Consider the following 20,687-nt stretch of genomic DNA (forward strand, 5'->3'; position numbering starts at 1 on the left):
TTTAGTGGCCTTCTGCCCAATATTCTCATTCTCTAGCCCTGCATGCACTTTACTTTATTTTACAATATGTTTTACATGGAGTGTGTAAAAGTTCTTTAAAGTAAAATTAAAATAAAGGAATAAGATATAATATATTATAATTTTTATTTATTTTATTATTTCAATTGATTAAAAAGTGAATTTTTAAAATTTTAAAACCTTTTTTATATATTTTTTAAATAAATTTATTACTTTAAAATTCCATAACCTAACATTCAAAACTTTTTTTCAAACACTATTTTTCGTTGATATAATTTATTTTGGAAAAAAATTTTAAATTAATTTTTATAAAATAATATAAAGTTTATTTTTTTTTAAATAAAAATTTTATGAGTAAAAAATAAATTCTTTTATTTAAAAAAGTCAAAAAATAAATAAATTATATTAAATTTTTGTGAAATTTTTTACTATATGATGGGATTTTCTATCATGTCAAGGTTGTAAGAAGAGTGAATTTATTTTCCTTTTTTTTTTATTGTTATGAATATATTGTAGGCCTTCTTGACTAGATGGGGCTAGCTAGTCTTATAATTATGGATTTTCTTTGATTAATTTCCTTTTGTATAAAAATAAGGGATTTCTATTATAAAATTAAACACGTAAATAATTTTAAATCAAAATTAAATCAATTTGAGTACATCAAAATCAGTAAAAATCACTTTGGTTAAATATAAATTTAAATTAAATTAGAATTAATCGATTCAATTTTAAATCTGATTTTTTCTATAAAAAAATAAATCTATTTTCTAAACAAAATTCAATATTTAAATTTGACAAATTAAATTCAATTTCCATTTCTTAAATTTTAAACTGAAGTCATTAGTCTTGATTTAAAATGGGCCCGATGGGCAATTTCATAAGAATTTTTTTTTCACCCAATTATTTTTTAATATTGATAAAATAATATTAATTTTAAAAAGAGAAAATTACTATTTTGTCCACTGAAAACTCTCTTCTTCTTCTTTTTTTAAAAAATTTTCATTTATCTTAAATATTATTTTTCATGATGTCATCACATATTATAACACGTTTTCCTTGTTCCATGCGTGAAAACGACGAAGTTGATTTTTTTTTCCCCTTGGATTTTATTGCCTAATAAATTAAACACTCCATTAATATTGTTGAGGGAATAAAATATTTTTTTTTAAAAAGTTCCATTAGAAAATAGAAAAAGGCCAAAAGGTTTTTCAAAATTTTATTAATGAAGTTATATTTAGAAAAAAAAACGTATAAATTATTTTTATTTATGTTGCCTTTACTTATGTGACCGAGCTGAGAAAATTCATATGACAGAGTTTTCTCCAACTTAAAAAGAAATACCAAATTACTAATTTACCCATATCAAAATGGAAAATACATATAAAGGAGGGGACAATTATTAAAAAAATACGCGACGGTGAAGCAAATGCCATCTGTCACCAAGGAAATTAACTTCTTTGAAAGTCTACGACAAAGGTACACAGTTTCTTTTGTACTACTTTAGTTTCGATATTTATGATATGTATGTATGGTACATAACTACATATAATAAATGTTACCCACTTTAATTTCCAACCTAAATGTATCTTGTTATCATTTATTGTGAACAAAACTTTTTAAATTAAATTATTTTTTAATTTTATGGAGACAATATATATATATTTGAAATTGAAATTTTTATAGTATAAAATAAAATGTATTGGAGATATTTGTAATTATATAAAAAATATAAATTTTAAATAAATAAAATTTAATTTAATTATATATTACTTAAATCTATGTAAATAAGATTCAATGAGATTAAATATTCTTAAAAGTATTTAATTACCGATAAGTGATGGTTTGTTACTCTTGTTAAGGAGAAAAATAATTAAAAAAAAAAAAAACAAAAACTTGTTATTTTAAATTATTTAGGCTAGTGAAGGTAGGGCATTGAGTTTTAATTTAAAATTATATTAATAATAATAAAAATAATACTTAGGTCACTACCCTCAGCCTAAAACAAAGCAAGCGTCAGAGATTACGACAGTGCACCCACCACCAACGTGCAGTAATGCAGCAGCCCTGATGGGATGATTCCGTCAACAAAGCAGAATAAAACCTTCTTCATAGCCTTTTTCTTTTCCTTGTCTTTTTTAATTAATATAAATTACAATAAAAAATAATATTGCTTAAGATTGTATCAAGTTTTGGGGAAATTACTTGTGAATCAAAATGCCAGACTATTTTGTACACAGTTGATCATTTGAGTATCAATTCTTTTAAATGGTAAACTATTTAGTTCATTTGTTTATTTATATCATTGATTTGGTTTAAAGATTAAAGCAGTTGGAAAGTTTAATCTAGGGTTTAGGGTTTAAATATTAAATTAGTGGACATATTTGTAGCAGTAGAACATTTTCCATGGTGGCCCAAAGTGTCCATTGACTTGCCTATTAGTACATTTTCCAACTCAACAGCTAGCAGAAGCAGCTAATAGCCACCGACTAGGGACTATCCGGAGAATAATTTCTTTGAGCTTTAATTAAGAGAAAAGAAGATAGAATTAGGAAAAGGGGAAAAAAAAGAATAAGAAAAAGAAAAAGGGCACAACTTTAGTTTAACCACAGAATTAAACAAAGAATACGTAATTATTATAATTAAACATGCTCCATCAAATCAAAATTGGGATTAGTTGATAATCCTACTTTTCTTGGTGATTCACAGCTCAATAGCAACACCAATCATAAGACTCAGCTTATATTTCTATTCTAATAATAACGTTAAAAGGAAAAGGGCCTTAAAAGTATCATTATATGGGCTTGTTTGCAATTGAAATATAAAAATAGATACACATTTTAGATGCTTTGAAAACAAAATTATGCTGTTAAAACAATTAAATTTAAGTTTAAATCAATGTTTATTACTTTCTAAATAATGTATTTAAAAATGAAATATTGTTAATAGCAGTTCTAACCACAATGCTAACCAAAGACACAGAAACTGGAAAGACAAAATGATACTTTGCATTTGGTCGGCAGATGTCCTTGATTACACGGAACAATGACCACAGAGATAAAGAGTGGCTTAAATGGCCAACTCAATTGTGCACCGACGTTTTCAACACCAGATAGGGACTGGACAACTGAACTGCTAGAGCCATAAACCACTCTAATTCCCCACGGACATTCCAAGTAAAACAGGACTTTCACTGTGAGCTCTACAGAAAGTTCTATTTATCAGAAACAATTTCCCTGCCTCTGCGGCTCTGCCCAATATCAAGTGTATTTCTATTTCTAAGTTCAAAGTACAAACACCTCAAAATGCTGATGCAAGATGATATAGTATCAAAACTAGATAATACAGCAAGCAATCCACTAAAACTTGTGAAAAGAGATGGACTTTAAATAACTAGATTAAAGAGAGAAATAGAGAATTGAAAACTACGTGGCATTTGTGAGAAATAGAGAGATGAAAGAAAGAAAGAAAGAAAGAAAGAAAGAAAGAAACTTTTTATCCTTTAACATGTGTCACAGTTGAGAATTGACTTGGTACATGGATGGCAAACAAAGCATTCCAAGCAATTTGTGAATCCCCCAATGGATGATAAAAGAATCCCATCAACAGACCTTTTTGAAATGTATGCAATGTAAATGGGTCCGCCAACCTGGTCACAATCTGCTGGCCAGGCAAATGGCTGTTTCAATCATTGTTGGTTCAGTATAGGAAAAAAGTAAAAGGGAATAACAACACTTGAGAAACAAAAACATCGGCCTCCAATATCATAATCCTAACATGCATCATCCTCACTTGGAACAATACCCACCAAGCCAATCTCCAAAATCCAACGTTGGATAGTTAAACAAGTGGTCAAGTTCATAGACGAGGATAATGTCTAAGTGGAAATCTGCCTGACTGGTGGGTCCTAGTTCTTTTCTTTCTGTTGGTAAAAACAGAAGATGCAATTTCCCATCTCCCATCTCCCAAAATTGACCACAGGATCATACATACGTCCGCAGTAAAAACCCTCAACTACCAAAAAGCCTGTTTTCCCTTGAAAAAAAAAATTGAAAGAAAAAATGTAATGGTTGTTGTGCTGCAAATAGGACAAATTGAATTTGAAAATTGAAATTTTATTGAGGGACCACAGTTGGCACAAACTGGCTCCAGGTGTTCAGGTTGAAGAACCACAAATTCATTCACTTTCCCCTAACTTCTTTTCTGTTAAAAATTATTTGTATAAAAGCAAAAACTAAATACAAGATCCTAAAAGTTACGGCAAGCAACTATGATAAATTATAAAGGAAATATTAAACTTTGTTACTGCATAGTTCCCTCATCATTTTTGAAATATATATATACACACCCTGTACAACATTGGCTCCGCAGTTGATAGAAAAACCGAGCTTCAATGATGCTTCTAGAGCTTGGTTATGGACTATACAAGGACAAGAATCAAGCAGTTCTAAGGATCTTATATTTAAGGAAGAATTGAGGGCGAATTGAACAATACTAATCCAGGATTTCGAAAATTCCTGAAAATCTCTAAACCACAGGCCACTCTTTTTCCTTTTGAAAAAATTTTAACTGAAAAGAGATGGGAAAATCAAGCTTAGATCAAGTATATATCTCAGTGAGATTTTCCAAAAATTAAAATGCAACTCGTTATAAAAAATTTTAAAGCAGAAGGGACCAAAAAGCCACCATGAAAGGGAACTAAAAGCCTCAATTGAAAACAGAAACATATTATCAGTGAATTGCACAACCACTTGGAAAAAAAATTGCTCAAGAAAACCCAAAAAATATGAGAAAAGCATTGTTCCATACCACCTCTGTAGACCCATTGCCTGATGTCGTACAGAGATATTGGTGCATAACAGTGCTCTGAGCTGAAAATTTACATCCATTAGGGATTGTGACAGATGAAATGGCGTCAAACAAAGTGGGGAAAAAAAAAAAAAAAGGAAAACTAAGGCAGTATTTTAAAATAAAAATAAAAATAAAAGTTAAGATAACATCATAAGCGGCATTTTGCAAACAAATAATCACCTTAAAGACTATCTCCATCACATTAAGCAAAACTACACACAAAAAATTATTCCTAAAAATTTACATGAAAACCTTGAAGCATAAGTCCTCAGTTTTCACATTCTTGTTTTGTTTGGAGTTGAAATTGAATTGAACAAACAGGATTCCCATTTCCCACATCCATAAGCTACCCTCTTTTTCATCCAGAAGTACCAAACTCATGGAAAACGACTAATTGGTTGATGTCAACATCTAATGAACCTGAAGCACAGACATGATATAACAATCTGGACGCTTGGGTGATCATAAAAGCAGCTTATCCAAGCAAATAGGTCCAGCAGTGGGCCTATTACATTTGCTAATGGGAATGCAATTTTTTTTTTTTTTATCACTTTTATGCACTCTAAGAGAATTTCAGATTCCTTTCTTAAAAGGCAAAGCATTATCCCAACTTTTTGCTTCCACTATCAATGATCGTCCTTCCCAGTTCACGTTGAAGAATGAAGATCCGAGATAAGCAATAGTTCTAATCCAAATAAGAAAAAACAAAATGTTGATGGAAACCTGAACAGAACTGTGAAATGTGGTTGCGACAGAGAAATAGAAATCGAACGATTCCATGAATAGATCATTGTTGCGTCGGACAGAGTGAAGAGAAGCCGATTGGCGTTTGGAGGAGGAGTATTGACCTTATGGGCTTCATAGTCCAGAAGCCATGAACAGATAAGACAACCAGATGTTGGGTTTCAGGCCCAAGTTCGATATAGACCCGACCCAAAATAAGAGAAGGAAAGGAAACAGTGAACTGTGAGTTTTCAACTTTTTTTATTATTATTTTTAGATTTTTTTTACCGTTGATATCAAGAATTTTTTCCAATAATTTCTTTATTTATAAGGGAGCAATTAAATTCTTTTTAATTTGCCAAATTTTCATTTAAAAAAAATTAAAATCTTGCATAACTTTTTAAAAATTCATATAATTTATTTTTCAAAATAAATTATAGCAGACGGTTAATAATATTTTTTTGTTTCAAAGACTTATTATTATTTTTAAAATAAAATTTAATGAGAAAATAATTTATTAAATGAAAAAGAAAAAGAAAATTATTTTTATGAAACAGATAAAAATATGAAATTGATTTGAGAATGTCTTTATAAATAAATAAATTATATAACTTTGTGAAATAATTTGGCATGAACTATTTTTATTTTAGTTTTTATGCATAAAAAATATAACCGTAATTACCTTATATGCTGAACAAGCAAACACGATATCCGCATGAAAAGGGTAAATGTACAAACACGGCATGGCTATCCCTTGAAATTCATTTTTAATTCATGGCCGCGGAAATTTGACGCTTTCATCAGTTTTATCTATTCAACGCGAAAATTGTGCGCATAAAAAATAATACATTATATATTTTTAGAAAAATTATTTTTTAAAACATGTAAACTATATCTCATATAAATCATTAAATAATTTATATAAACATATATATTATCTATATATATATATATATATATATACAGGTCATTATAATTTATAATTATGTTTACAAAAATTAAAAAATAATAAAATTTACAAAATTTTTAGAATTCTTGGAAAATAATTTTATATGAAATAATAATTTAATAAATTTTAAATAACTAGAGAAATATAATCTAAATATAAGAAAAAAAAAAGAAATCGGACGTAAATCCTAAAATCTATTTTTAGGAAAAAGATAAAAATAGAGTTTTCTTTTTTTTGGTCTAAAGATAAAAAAAAAAAAAAGAAAGAGCAGAATTAGCGCACACGAGACCTTGCCTGCATAAGGGACAGGTGTCATAAGGAGACGACTCCTCAACAGCTCCACATCGACACCTAAAATGACCTGTCGAGTCCACGTGTACGTAGACATCCAATTACGATACGACGCGTGTTCTATTTGCGTGGTATAGCCAATTATATTGAAGGATTTGACACTACCCACGGGCGTCCTGTCTATCAAAGATTTTTTTTTTTATTCACCTTATTTAATATAAAAGGAAAATAAGAGAAGAGGTTGATTTAATCTTCAAATAATCGGATACAGATCGGGACGCGGGAGAGGAGAAGGAAGGAGATCATCTCTAATCTCTCGTTAAGCTCTCTCGCTCCAACCTTTTTCCGGCTATCAGATCACCCTGTAACCATGGTAAATTTCGCTGATTTGCTTCTTAATGTTTCATTTCCATTTGGTTTGAGCTTCATTCTGCTTGTTTAGCTTCTGCCAATCGATTAAACGTGAAATTCCGATACTGATGATAAATCCATTTGGTCTTTTCTTTTTTTTTTTTTAATTTCAATTTCTTATTTTTCGTTTGTAGTGTAATTCTAGCTGGAAATTTTAATCTGAATCATGGATTAGGGGGTTAACGTGCGTTTAGGGATTATATTGAAAGGGTTCTTCTATTTTGTTGAGATTGATTGTGGTTGACGATTTTTTATTGTATTAAATTGTATGGATTGTTGTTTGTTTAGACTACATCAAGGCGCCTTGCAGATAGGAAAGTTGAGAGGTTCGAGAAGAACATTACTAAGAGAGGAGCTGTTCCTGAAACAACTACTAAAAAGGGAAATGACTATCCTGTTGGGCCTGTTCTGCTTGGATTCTTCATCTTTGTTGTCATTGGATCATGTAAGTCTCATTAAAATTAATGTCTTCATCATTTATTTATGTTTCCACTGGTTTGTTTTATATATACACACAATCGGATTCCAAATCTCTCTGGTGTCTTATCTCAAGCTTAGACTAGAGTTGATTGTGGTTAGAACTAAGAGGAGAATAACTAGCATTTTAAATCTTTTGATATAATTCTGAAGTAATATAAATAATTGCTAATGTTGACCTTATTCATATTATGTAGGACATATCCTATTCAAAGATTGAAAAATAATCCTAACTAATAAACTCTCAATGGACAATAATCCTAGATAAAGAACAAATCCTAAATGGAGAAAAGAAAACTAAATAAATTCAGAACTGAATAGGACATTAGATGCTCTTGCATTACGTTGGATTTAATATTCCTGTAGTTTATCTGCGTTGACATGTGGGTCCTTAAAGATTACCATTGGAAATCACATGTATAGAAAATGCTAGTTGGTTTATTGTAAGACTACATCTCTTTGTTCTTACTAAACTTGTTGGTTTTTTTGTTGTTTGTAACAGCTCTATTCCAGATAATCAGGACAGCAACAAGCGGGGGCATGGCTTAAATGTAGACGGAGAGATGGAAGATGACGTTAGCTTATAGTTGAAACATGGGAAATAGTTGATGACTTGTTATTCATGTTGAGAACTCTGTTATCTTAATAAAGATGCCCCTAATTTTTTTTTTTTTTCAGAAAGGATATGGAACAAAATGATATTTTTTCAGTATCTGATGAATGCCGTCTTGAAATCGCTTTATTAAACGTTATTTCTAAAAGAATCTTGGACGGCAACAAAATTGTACCGAAATATATTATGCTAGGGTTTTCTTGCGTTGAGAAAGTTCTAACCCTAGCAGTAATGAGGAAGTTTTGAAAGAGCAAAAGGTGATGAATTCTAAAGTACATGTACTTGAAGGCGGCATCATTTCTGGTAATTTAGTGCAATCCAGCTGAGAGGAGGCTGTGTTGCATATGCCTGTGTAGTTCAAATTGCTCACTTTTCAGGGAAAAAATGTCAACTCAACTTCATATAATTTTAGCATTTTTTTTAAATTTAAAATTTTTTAATAGTCATTTACGATAAAATAATGCCTTAGTATAACTCGTGGAGGAGTAAGCTGCAAATGGCCTTAGCATGCTAAAGGCCATATGGGAATGCGTATTGCCTGCAAATCAGTTTGTTAACCTTCTCTCATTCAGCTTGTTAGTCTTCCCTCTATCTCTCTCTCGATTTAATATCGAAAAAAATCTCTTTCCTCTCGTTTTAATATTGAAAAAAATCTCGGGCACGATAGTTTGAATAGAAATCAATTTAAATTGAATATTAATTAAATTTTTATTTTTTCTCCTTATTTTTAATATTTTAAATTTTAATTAAAATATTTAAATTTTGATTATGATATAATCTTTTTATATTATTAAAAAGAAAAAATTACTTTTTAGTCCCTGAGGTTTAACATAATTAACACTTTTGTCTCTCTATTTTGACGATCCAACACTTAAGTCCCTCATTTTCTTTTCCGTTCAAATTCATAGTTCTTCTGTCTAAAATAGCCGTTTGGGACATGTTAATTGACAAAATTGGCCCTCAATAAAAGTCCCTTTATTTCAAAATCACAAAACCCAAACTCAATGCTTATTCACCGTAGATTCTTCTTCTTCTTCTTTTTCATACTATTTCTCCAACACTCTATCTATTCAAAATTATACGAAACCAAAACTCAATACCTCTTAATTGTAGATTCTTCTTCTTCCCACTTCTTCTTTCTCATAATAGGATGCTTTGGTTCTTGATTGGATCAGCTGTTGAGTTTTGGGCTCATGATATTAATGTTTTTAGGGATTTCAAATGCGGGAGAGGACAAGAAATTCTGGGGGAGGATCTTATGGTGGCTCATGCTTATGCTATTGAGTATGTCAAGGGTTTTTAAGTCGGAATTGGAAGATCGGTGGTGGTGGTGGTGCTGATCGGGGAAGTGGTGGTGGATTTGGAGAGAGAAGGGTGTTGAGAGAAGTTCACAATGGTCTCTTGTTGCAAACATTTTACTGCTTATGATTTGGAGAAATGAGGCCATTTCAGTAAATATCCCTTCAATGCTGTGGTAAACATCCATTCTCTCATAATCTTTTAGTCCACTTCATAATTTTTAGGAAATTTATGAGAAAATCAATAAAGTTAAAAAGAAATTGAGAAGACATGAGGGAGAAGAAAGATTGAAAAGAGAGAGAGAGAGAGAAAAAAAAAAAAAGAGAATCAACAATAGGTAAAAGGAAATAGAGAAGATATGAAAGAGAAGGAAGTTGGAGGGATTTCACGTTGAGAGGGTTTTAACAAGTTCATTAAGGGCATTTTTGGAAAAAACTTCACCTCTCACCTTTGATTCTTTGACTAAACGACTATTTTGGACAGAAGCACTATGAATTTGGACAGAAGAGAAAGTGAGGGACTTAAGTGTTGGGTCGCTAAAATAGAGGAACAGAAGTGTTAATTACGTTAAATCTCAGAAACTAAAAAGTAATTTTTCCTATTAAAAATAATAATATACTATTATCACTAATCGATTTGATTCGATTTTTTTGATTTTTATCTAATTAAAATCGAATTGAACCGAACTAACTGACATCCTCAATATCATTCATTCATCTATCTCCGCAGAACGCTCCGACCTGCGCCTCCCAAGTTGACTTTTCTTAAGTACTCAAGTCCATGATTGTTCGCTTGCGCCTCGCCTACGGGCCTTATAGCATTGCTCCTATGCGATGCTCCTCGCCAATGGGCTCATGGCGCCTTGCTGCTGTGCGGGAATGCTGTACTTAAGAAGGTGCCTACGTGTCAAGAGCCTAACATTTTGGATGCTAAAATATAATTTTCTCAACATTGTCATTTCATGAAAGTAATGTTGGGGAAAATTAGTATAAATTAGTAGTAAGTAAAAGGTCGCGTCAATTTTTTATAATTTTATTTATTTATTTATTAAGGGATGTCATCTTAGACATATTGATATCTCCTCCTACTATAGTTATATTTATTTTTAAGGCTCTTTACGGGAGAGTGACTAATTAGCCACCAGTGAAGACTGGGCCCAGCTGGTTACCGTTGTTGAGTCTTTAGATTGTGTCTCCACTCCTTGCAGGCATTCTCCTTTATTTGCAAGTTGTGAGAGCGTTGTTGTTATAATTGTGAAATGACTATTTTACTTTTGGAATAAAATAAACAGCTTGTTCATTAAATTTTTGTGCTTATTTGCCCTGTTGGTGTGCTTGTATTGCTATAATTGTCTGATAATGATATTTTTACATGATATTTGTTGCTTTCCTTATTTTTACGAGAGTAGTCACTCCCCCTAAAGAGTCTTAAAAACAAAATGAAATGTGGTAGGAGCAGACATCAATATGTCTGAGATAACATCCCCCTAAATACATAAATAAAAAGGAATTACAACAAATTGTCTCAGCCCTTAACTTCCTACTAATTTATCCTAATATTTCTTCTCTAAAACTCCAATATTGAAAAATTATAGTTTTAGTCCCTGAAAACTCTAAGCCCTTAACAAATGTCACGGGCCCATATTTTGACACTCATTTGAGACTGTGCAGCACTTGATTTAAACGCCTTCAAGCCAAGTAAGTCTTAAGAATCACCTGACACACTGTGAATATAAACAACCTGATTAGTTAAGGTTATGTAAGTGAACCACGAAACCAACAGGCAACATTCAATAAGAAGCCTCACAATAGGTACAAGGGATAAGAACTGAACATGAGAATTCATGAGTAGGTTACGTATTTTATTCCAGGAGCAAAATAATAATTATACATTATCATCGACACAATCATTACAATAATTCTCACCTCCCTTGTAGACAAGGGGACAGTCTACTTGGAGTGAAGGTATCAGGAACTCCATAGGCCTATAGATCTAGGGACTTAACAAGTCTACGGTGGCCAGCTGGGCTCAGCCCTCACTGGTGGCCAACTAGTCACTTCCCTCTAAATAGCCTTAAAAATAAATAAAACTGTGGTAGGAGGAGATATCAATATATCTGAGGTGACATCCCTTAATAAATAAATAAAAAGAAATTACAAAGAACTGACACAACCTTTTACTTGCTACTATTTATACTAATTTCCCCCATCATTGCTTTCATTTATACTGATTTCCCCCATCATTGCTTTCAGGAAACAACAATATTGAGAAAATTATATTTTAGTACCCTAAAACGCTAAGCCCTTGACACGTAGGCACCTTCCTGAGAACAGCATCCCTGCACAGCAACAAGGCACCACAGGCCCGTTGACGAGGAGCGTAGAAGCAATGCCACAAGGTGCATAGGCTAGGCGCAAGCAAGCAGTTGTGAACTTGGGTACTTAAGAAAGGCTAGGGAGGTGCAGGTCGAGGTGCTCTGCGGAAATAGATGAATGAATGGTATTTGGAGAAGTTAGTTATTCCGATTCAATTCAGTTTTAATTAGATAAAAAAAAGAATTAAACCGATTAGTGATAATAGTATATTATTATTTTTAATAATATAAAGAGATTAGACTATAGTTACAGTTAAGATATTCAATTAAATTTTATAAGGGAAAATTACTTTGTAGTCCCTGAGGTTTAACGTAATTAACACTTCTGTCCCTCTATTTTGGCGACCCAACACTTAAGTCCCTCACTTTCTTTTCTGTCCAACTTCGTAGTCCTTCCGTCCAAAATAGCCGTTTGGGACACGTGAATTGACAAAATTAACCTTTTTCTTCTTCTTCTTCCTCCTTTTTCTGCAACTTCTTCTTCTTCTTCTTCTTCTTTCTTCTTCTTCTTCTTCTTCTTCTTTCTTCTTCCTTCTTCTTCTTCTTCTTTCTTCTTCCTTCTTCTTCTTCTTCTTCTTCTTCTTCTTCTTCCTACTCTTTCTACAGCAGCTTCTTCTTCTTCTTCTTCTTCTTCTTCTTCTTCCTACTCTTTCTGCAGCAGCTTCTTCTTCTTCTTCTTCTTTCTTCTTCTTCTTCTTCTTCTTCTTCTTCTTCTTCTTCTTCAACTGGAGAGAGAAAGCATGAAAGAGAAAAAAAAAAGGAATTTCACATTAAGAGAAGGGTATTTCTGGAAAAAATTATCACCTCTCACTTTTGACTCTTTGACCAAACGGTTTAAATGGACGGAAGGACTACGAATTTGGACGGAAGAGAAAGTGAGGGACTTAAGTGTTGGGTCGCCAAAATAGAGGGACAGAAGTGTTAATTACGTTAAACCTCAGGGACTAAAAAGTAAATTTCCCATTTTATAATACTAAAAATAATGTGTAAAAAATATAAAAAAAAATCATTAAAAAGTCCAACCAAATAAAACTAAATCGAATAAGATCAATTCAATTCAAATCGGTTTCTGTCCAAACTACCACACCCAACATTTTTTTTCGACGTCAAATCGAGCCATCGTAGGCCTATGGAGTTTCTAATTTGTACCTTCACTCCTTGTAGACCGTCCCTCTGTCTATAAAAGAGGTGAAAATTATTGTAACGATTGTGTCGATAATAATGTATAATTACTATTTTGCTCTTGGAATAAAATAAGTAGTATGTTCATAAATTCTCATGTTCAGTTCTTAAGTCTTGTGCCTATTGTGAGGCTTCTAATTGAATGCTGCTTATTGGCTTTGTGGTTCACTTACATAACATTGACTAATCAGGTTATTCATATTCACAAAGTGTCGAATGATTCTTAAAGCTGGCTTGGCTTGAAAAGGAAGAGTTCGATTTATAGACTTTAAAGAAGGTAGAAAACGGGTGCTAAAAGAGGAAGAATGGTGTTATATGATGACAATCAAAGATTGAGTTTTCTATCTAACCAAAGTGAACCGAGAAGGAAAATGTAATACCCGGCTAGACTCCGGTATCGGAATTCCTACCGTCCGGTGGAATCCCGGATGTCGGAAACCTCTAGAAGGGTAAAAGTATGTTTTTACGATATGTTTTCATGTTTTTAATAATTTTAAGTATGTTTTTAAATGAGCTTTTTCATGAAAAGTCTTTGGAGGAAAACCCAGGTTCGGCCGCCGAAAGTCAGGTTCGGCCGCCGAAAGTCAAGTTCGGCCGCCGAACATGCATGCGTTTTGGAGGCACGTTAGGCCCCCGAAAGCATGAGTGAGGGAAGTCCATGTTCGGCCGCCGAAAGTCAAGTTCGGCCGCCGAACATGGCATGCATGCGGAGGCACATTCGGCCCCCGAACGTGGCCTGGCCAGCCACCTATAAAAGGGTCCCTTAGGTCCGCACGGGCGAGCTTTTTCTCCCCCGTTGTCGGCCAAGGTGAGTCTCCGCCACCTCTCCCTCGATCTTGAGTGCTTTCCTTAGATCTTCCATGGTTTTCACGGGTTTTAACTTCTGTTTTGAAGATCTGTGAGTAAAGAGCAAGTTTTGGGTACTTGGAGGTTCAAAGAGCTCAATCTCTCCATCTCCAAGCTAGGATCGCCTTTCCTCTCGTTTCTTCAAGAGGTAAGCTCGGATCCACCCTTGTTATGTGTGTTTGAAACAAGCATTAAGTTGTTTTATGGGTAGAGATGCATGTTTAAGCTTGTTGATGAGTTTATGGGTTTTGATGTTTTGATGAACAATGTATGTTGATTTGTGTTGTCCTTGTGTGTTGTAGTTGGGGTTTAAGTTAGTTTGAGGCCCCTAGGAACTATTGTATGTATTTTTGCATGTTTTGGTTGAGTTTATGCATGATTTGAGAGTTGGGAGGCAAATGTGCATGGAGGAGCCAAAGTTTCGGCCCTTTGGCAGAAACCAGGTTCGGCAGCCGAAGGAGCTTTCGGCCGCCGAACATGGCTGGTGAGGCAGGCCTTTCGGCTGCCGAAGGTGCCGCCGAACATGCATGAGTTTCGTCTCTGTCTGGGAGTTTCGGCCGCCGAAGGTGCCGCCGAACCTGCCTGACTTTCGGCTCTGGAGGGACTTTCGGCCGCCGAACCTGCCGCCGAAAGTGCCCTGTTCAGCCATTTCTTGCATGTTTTTATGTGATATTTTCATGATGTTATAGGGGGTTTTTGGGGAGTATATTAGAGTTATGTTTATGAATGTTTGGTCCCTCATTGGAGTCCACCTGTGTAGGTTCGGACCCGAGGAACCGAGGACCCCAGCAGTGAGCCAGCTGCTACAGAGTTTGTCAGAGCTAGCCAGAGGTGAGTGGAATAAACCTTAAGTTTTAAAATAAATGAAACATGAAATTTGAGCATGATCCATGCATCATGAATGCCATGAGATATAGTAGGTTGTTTGCATTAGTATTTCACGAATATGTTGCATTGCATTTATGATGTTGATGTGGATTGGTCATTGGATGATCCTTAGTCCTCATATGATATGATGATGCTACGGCATGAGATATGGTATGGAAGTCCAGGTTGTACCCATTCTACGTCCCTGGCACGATGTAAGAGGAAGTCCAGGTTGTACCCATTCTACGTCCCTGGCACAGTTGGACTGTATGATATGTTATGTTAAGGGAAAGACCGGTTGTACCCATTCTACGTCCCGGCACAGTTGGACTATGTAGAGGACTATTGGTGACAATACCATCCGAGATGTGATTTGTTGTGATGTGTTGCATTACATAATGGCATGAAATTTTTAATATATGTTTTCTCTATTCTGCTCACTGGGCTTTGTAGCTCACCCCTCTCCCCTAACCCCAGATGTGCAGGTACAGGGTAGACCAGGAGGTTAGCCAGAGATATGAAGTGTTTATGTAATAGTTAGTTGTGGACATGACAGTTGTATTATGATGTAATGTAAGAGATTTCAGTATATTATAGCCATGTTATGTGTAATGATATTGAGGATTAGATATTGTGCTTGACATTATGTATTGAGGTATCCCTTTTATTATATGATCAAAATGTTTTATAATGTTATGGAAGCCAACTCATCTCATGATGTATTTGCCCTTTGAGGCATTGTTGAGGTCCCACAGAGGGATCCTAATTATGATTATGACTATGTACAGTATATGTTCAGGTTGAGTTGGATGTTTGAAAGAAAGGTTTTAAATTTTTATGTATTTTCATGATCATGTATGGGATTAAACAGGTTTCCAGGATGTATGTTTGGCTTGCTACGGGTCCCGGCGGCCTTATGTCGACCCGGATCCTAGCGCCGGTAGCGGTCCGATTTTCGGGTCGTTACAGAATGGTATCAGAGCCCTAGGTTCATAGGATCGGACCTAGAGTGTCGGGCTCATAGAGGTTATAGAAGGTCAAGCACAATAGGAAAGGTCATGTCCACTAGGATAGGATGTGGAGTCCTGTCTTACATGATGATGTGAAATGCCATGATTATATACATGTGCATTGATGCTATGATATGTTTATGTGATGAGGGTTCATGTGTGCCCACATGAACCATATGATGCTAATGCTTGCTTGATGTGTACTGTTTTTCAGAAAACAGGATGAGAGGAACTCGTCGGTCTGCGCGATTGACTGGAGTGCCACCTGAGGATGAAGGCACGAGCGCCCGTCCTCCTACATTGCCTAGGGCAATGTCTTGTAGAGCCAACAGGGAAAGAGTGTCAAGGGACCCTAGAAGGTCTTTTGATGCTAGCAGAAGGGGGACAGATAGAGGAGGAAGTTCTTCAGATGTGAGGGAGGTTATGGAAGAGGATCAGAGGAGGGATGGGAACCTGGATGTGAGCATGCAGGAAGAAGGGACAGGGGAGTCTCAGGGAGGCGTTCAGGCCTCGGGGTATGGTTTTCCACCCCATTATCCACCCTTCCCACAGGGTTCAGGGTATCCGATGGGAGGTACATCGGATTACTCCAGCTTTAACCCCTACCCTACCTACATGCCTTATCCACCTTTCTATCCACCCTATACACAGTACCCAGGTTATCCACCCTCACCCTTCTATCCAAACCCAGCAAACCCCACCTCGGGGAATGCTGCACCTCCACCTCCACCACCTACAGAACCAGCAGCCCCAGTTACTCAACCTCCTAGACCTAGCTCAGTCGATGGGAGCAAGGTAAAGATGACAGATTACCTCAAACTAGATGCTCCCAAATACAAGTCAGGGGATGACCCCTTTGAGTATCTGAGAGTAGTGAAGACAATAACTGATGAGCTAGGGGCAAGTGACAGCAGGGCCATTCAGATGGCAGGGTTCACTTAAAGTGCAAGAAGGCACGGGAATGGTTCAAGTGTTATGTGGACCCGAGACTAGACGGTATGACATGGGAGGAATTTGCGAATGAGTTCGCTGGATGTGCTTTTCCAGACAGTTCTAGGGAACTGAAGATGATTGAGTTTGAGCGACTGAGACAGACAGAAGACATGGGTGTAGAGGAGTTCACGGATAAATTCTTGGAGCTATTGCCTTTTTCAGGGCAAGCTCTAGATTCAGATACGAAGAAGGCCAAGAAATATGTTATGAAGCTGCATTCCAGGTACTCCTCGTTGGTTCAGTCAGCTGAGAGAGAAAGTTTCCACACTGTGGTGGATATGGCTCGAAGAATGGAGGCAAGTGCTATAGTTGAGGGGTCAGTGAGGCAGTCAGTGACCCAGTCTTCAGGGGTTAAGACCCCAAGCAGAGGAGGACCAGGTTTCTCTTCTCAGAGCTCAGGAAAGAAGAGGTGGGATAACACCACCAGGAAGCCGAAGAAGAATAAGTTTTGGAACAAGTTGAAATCCGGTCTGGGATTTGGCGGTGGCTCGAGCTCAGGCTCAGATGGTACAGAATGCCAGAGATGTGGAAGACCACACAGGGGAGTGTGTCGAGCTGGGACTAACACATGTTTCAGATGTGGACAGGAGGGACACATGGCTCGGGATTGTCCTAGAGCGCCTTTCATGGGCCAGCCCCAGCAGACAGCTTCTGGCAGTGTGGCACAGCCAGCAGTTCCAGCCACGACTCAGGGCAGTGGCAGAGGTAGAGGGAGAGGGGCAGCCTCTTCTTCTGGTTCCCGAGGTGAAGGTCCATCAGCTCCAGCCAGGATCTTCACCATGACTCAGCAGGAGGCTAACACATCCAACACCGTGGTGTCAGGTAATCTCGTCATTGGGTGTTCTGATGTGTATGCATTAATGGACCCAGGTGCATCTCATTCATTTATTGCTCCGAGAGCCGTTGAGAGGTTGGGTTTGATAGTCTCTGGGTTAGAGTGTCCCCTATGGGTCAGTGGACCCAAGTGTGACCCGTCGGTGGCAGTGTCAGTCTGTCAGTACAGTCCAGTTTTTGTTGAGGGAAGATGCCTCTCTGCCGACCTTGTGGTTCTAGATTTGACAGACTTTGACGTCATTCTAGGGATGGATTGGCTATCTACCCATGGTGCTACCTTGGACTGCAGGGACAAGGTAGTCAGGTTCAGAGATCAGAACGGGTCAGAGGTCGTCTTCAGAGGAGACAAGAGGGGCACGCCTAGAGGTTTGATATCAGCTCTTCAGGCTCGTAGGTTGCTTAGGAAGGGATGTCAGGGGTACTTAGCTCATGTGAGAGAACTAGACAGTCAGGTCAGGGAGCCGGCCTCGGTGCCAGTTGTCAGAGAGTTTCAGGATGTCTTTCCTGATGAGTTTCCAGGATTACCACCTGCTAGGGAGATAGAGTTCGAGATAGAGTTGGTGCCTGGAACTAGACCGATCTCTATCCCTCCCTACAGGATGGCCCCAGCCGAGTTAAAGGAGTTGAAGGAACAGTTGCAAGAGCTGGTAGAAAAGGGTTTCATCCGACAGAGTACCTCACCTTGGGGTGCTCCGGTCTTGTTTGTGAGGAAGAAGGATGGATCCCTTAGGCTTTGTATCGACTACAGACAGTTGAACAAAGTCACTACCAAGAATAGGTACCCTTTGCCAAGGATCGATGATCTATTCGACCAGTTAGCAGGAGCAGGTTGTTTCTCTAAGATAGATCTGAGATCGGGGTACCATCAGCTAAGGATAAGGGATGAAGATGTGCCAAAGACGGCTTTCAGGACCAGATATGGGCATTTTGAGTTCCTTGTGATGCCGTTCGGGTTAACTAACGCCCCTGCAGCATTCATGGATCTCATGAACAGAGTGTTTAGCCAATACCTGGATCACTTTGTTATTGTCTTCATAGATGATATCTTAGTGTATTCTAGGAACGCAGAGGAGCATGCCCATCATCTGAGGTTGGTTCTGCAGACTTTGAGGGAACATGGCTTGTATGCCAAGTTCTCTAAATGTGAGTTCTGGCTGAGGAGCATTTCGTTCTTGGGGCATGTAGTGTCAGAGAATGGTATTGAGGTAGATCCCAAGAAGACAGAAACTGTAGCTAACTGGCCTAGACCCACTTCAGTGACAGAGATCAGGAGTTTCTTGGGTTTGGCAGGTTACTACAGGAGGTTCGTTCAGGACTTCTCAAAGATAGCGGCTCCTCTGACCAGACTAACCAGGAAGAATCAGAAGTTTCTGTGGACCGACCAGTGCGAAGAGAGTTTTGAAGAGCTTAAGAAGAGGTTGACTTCAGCACCAGTGTTAGCTCTGCCATCTAGTGGAGAGGACTTTACAGTCTTTTGTGATGCGTCCCGTGTGGGACTGGGTTGTGTACTGATGCAGAATGAGAGGGTGATCGCTTATGCTTCTAGGCAGCTGAAGAAGCATGAGTTGAATTACCCCACACATGACCTAGAGATGGCAGCAGTAATCTTTGCACTCAAGATGTGGAGGCACTACCTCTATGGGGTAAAATGTGAGATCTTTACAGATCATAAGAGCCTGCAGTACATCTTGAGTCAAAGAGATTTGAATTTGAGACAGAGAAGATGGGTAGAACTGCTGAGTGACTACGATTGTAAAATTCAGTACCATCCGGGTAAGGCGAATGTTGTGGCAGACGCCTTAAGCCGGAAGTCACTAGGCAGTTTATCCCACGTATCGGCAGAAAGGAGGCCAGTGGTGAAGGAGTTCTACAAGCTCATTGAGGAAGGTCTACAGTTGGAGTTATCTGGTACAGGTGCCTTGGTTGCTCAGATGAAAGTGGCACCAGTGTTTCTGGAGCAGGTGGCTCAGAAACAGCATGAGGACCCAGAGTTAGTAAAGATTGCCAGGACTGTCCAGTCGGGCAAAGACAGCGAGTTCAGATTCGACAATAAGGGGATCCTCCGCTATGGGAGTCGATTATGTGTACCAGATGACATTGGGCTAAAAGGAGACATTATGAGAGAGGCTCATAATGCAAGATACAGCATTCACCCCGGAGCCACCAAGATGTATCAAGATCTAAAGAAGGTTTATTGGTGGCCAGCTATGAAGAAAGAAGTGGCACAGTTTGTGTCAGCCTGCGAAGTGTGTCAGAGGGTGAAGCTGGAACATCAGAAGCCGGCTGGAATGCTTAACCCACTACCTATTCCAGAATGGAAATGGGAGAATATAGCTATGGACTTCGTAGTGGGGTTACCGGCGGCGTCCAATAGAGTGGACTCCATATGGGTGATTGTGGACAGACTCACCAAATCTGCTCACTTCATTCCTGTCAGGAGTGGCTACTCTGTGGACAAGTTGGCACAGGTGTATGTGGACGAGATCGTCAGACTGCATGGGGTTCCTGTGTCGATAGTGTCAGATAGAGGGCCCCAGTTCACCTCCAGGTTTTGGCGGAGTCTGCAGAATGCCATGGGTACTAGGTTGGATTTCAGTACTGCCTTCCACCCCCAGACTGATGGACAGTCAGAAAGGACCATCCAGACTATCGAGGATATGCTCAGAATGTGTGTGCTGGACTTTGGCGGTTCTTGGAGGCAGCATCTACCTTTGGTGGAGTTTGCCTACAATAACAGCCATCATGCTAGCATCGGGATGGCTCCATACGAAGCTTTGTACGGAAGGAAGTGCAGATCACCTGTTTGCTGGGAGGAAGTTGGAGAAAAGGCCTTGGCAGGGCCTGAGCTAGTAGAGATTACCAGCAGGGTCGTACCCATAATTAGAGAGAGAATCAAGACTGCTGCCAGCAGACAGAAGAGTTATGCAGACGTCCGCAGGAGACAGTTAGAGT

At 37.4% G+C, this 20,687-nt stretch overlaps 1 protein-coding gene across 1 annotated transcript; it reads left to right on the plus strand.

Annotated features, from left to right (window-relative positions):
* Positions 1-7,040: 7,040 nt before the first annotated feature.
* LOC122721334 (stress-associated endoplasmic reticulum protein 2-like) lies at positions 7,041-8,389 on the plus strand. The gene is made up of 3 exons (XM_043948619.1): positions 7,041-7,202; positions 7,529-7,685; positions 8,220-8,389. Exons 1-3 carry the CDS (start codon positions 7,200-7,202, stop codon positions 8,264-8,266), a joined length of 207 nt encoding a protein of 68 aa, XP_043804554.1. The 5' UTR covers positions 7,041-7,199; the 3' UTR covers positions 8,267-8,389.
* The last annotated feature ends 12,298 nt before the right edge of the window (positions 8,390-20,687 follow it).

The sequence above is a fragment of the Manihot esculenta genome, chromosome 12 (assembly GCF_001659605.2).
Source record: "Manihot esculenta cultivar AM560-2 chromosome 12, M.esculenta_v8, whole genome shotgun sequence".
NCBI classification, from domain to species: domain Eukaryota; kingdom Viridiplantae; phylum Streptophyta; class Magnoliopsida; order Malpighiales; family Euphorbiaceae; genus Manihot; species Manihot esculenta.

Bases quoted from the DNA above. Each gene is read 5' to 3' on its own strand.
- LOC122721334 (XM_043948619.1), top strand. The intron at 7,686-8,219 runs GTAAGTCTCATT...TGTTTGTAACAG, and splicing joins CTTTGTTGTCATTGGATCAT to CTCTATTCCAGATAATCAGG.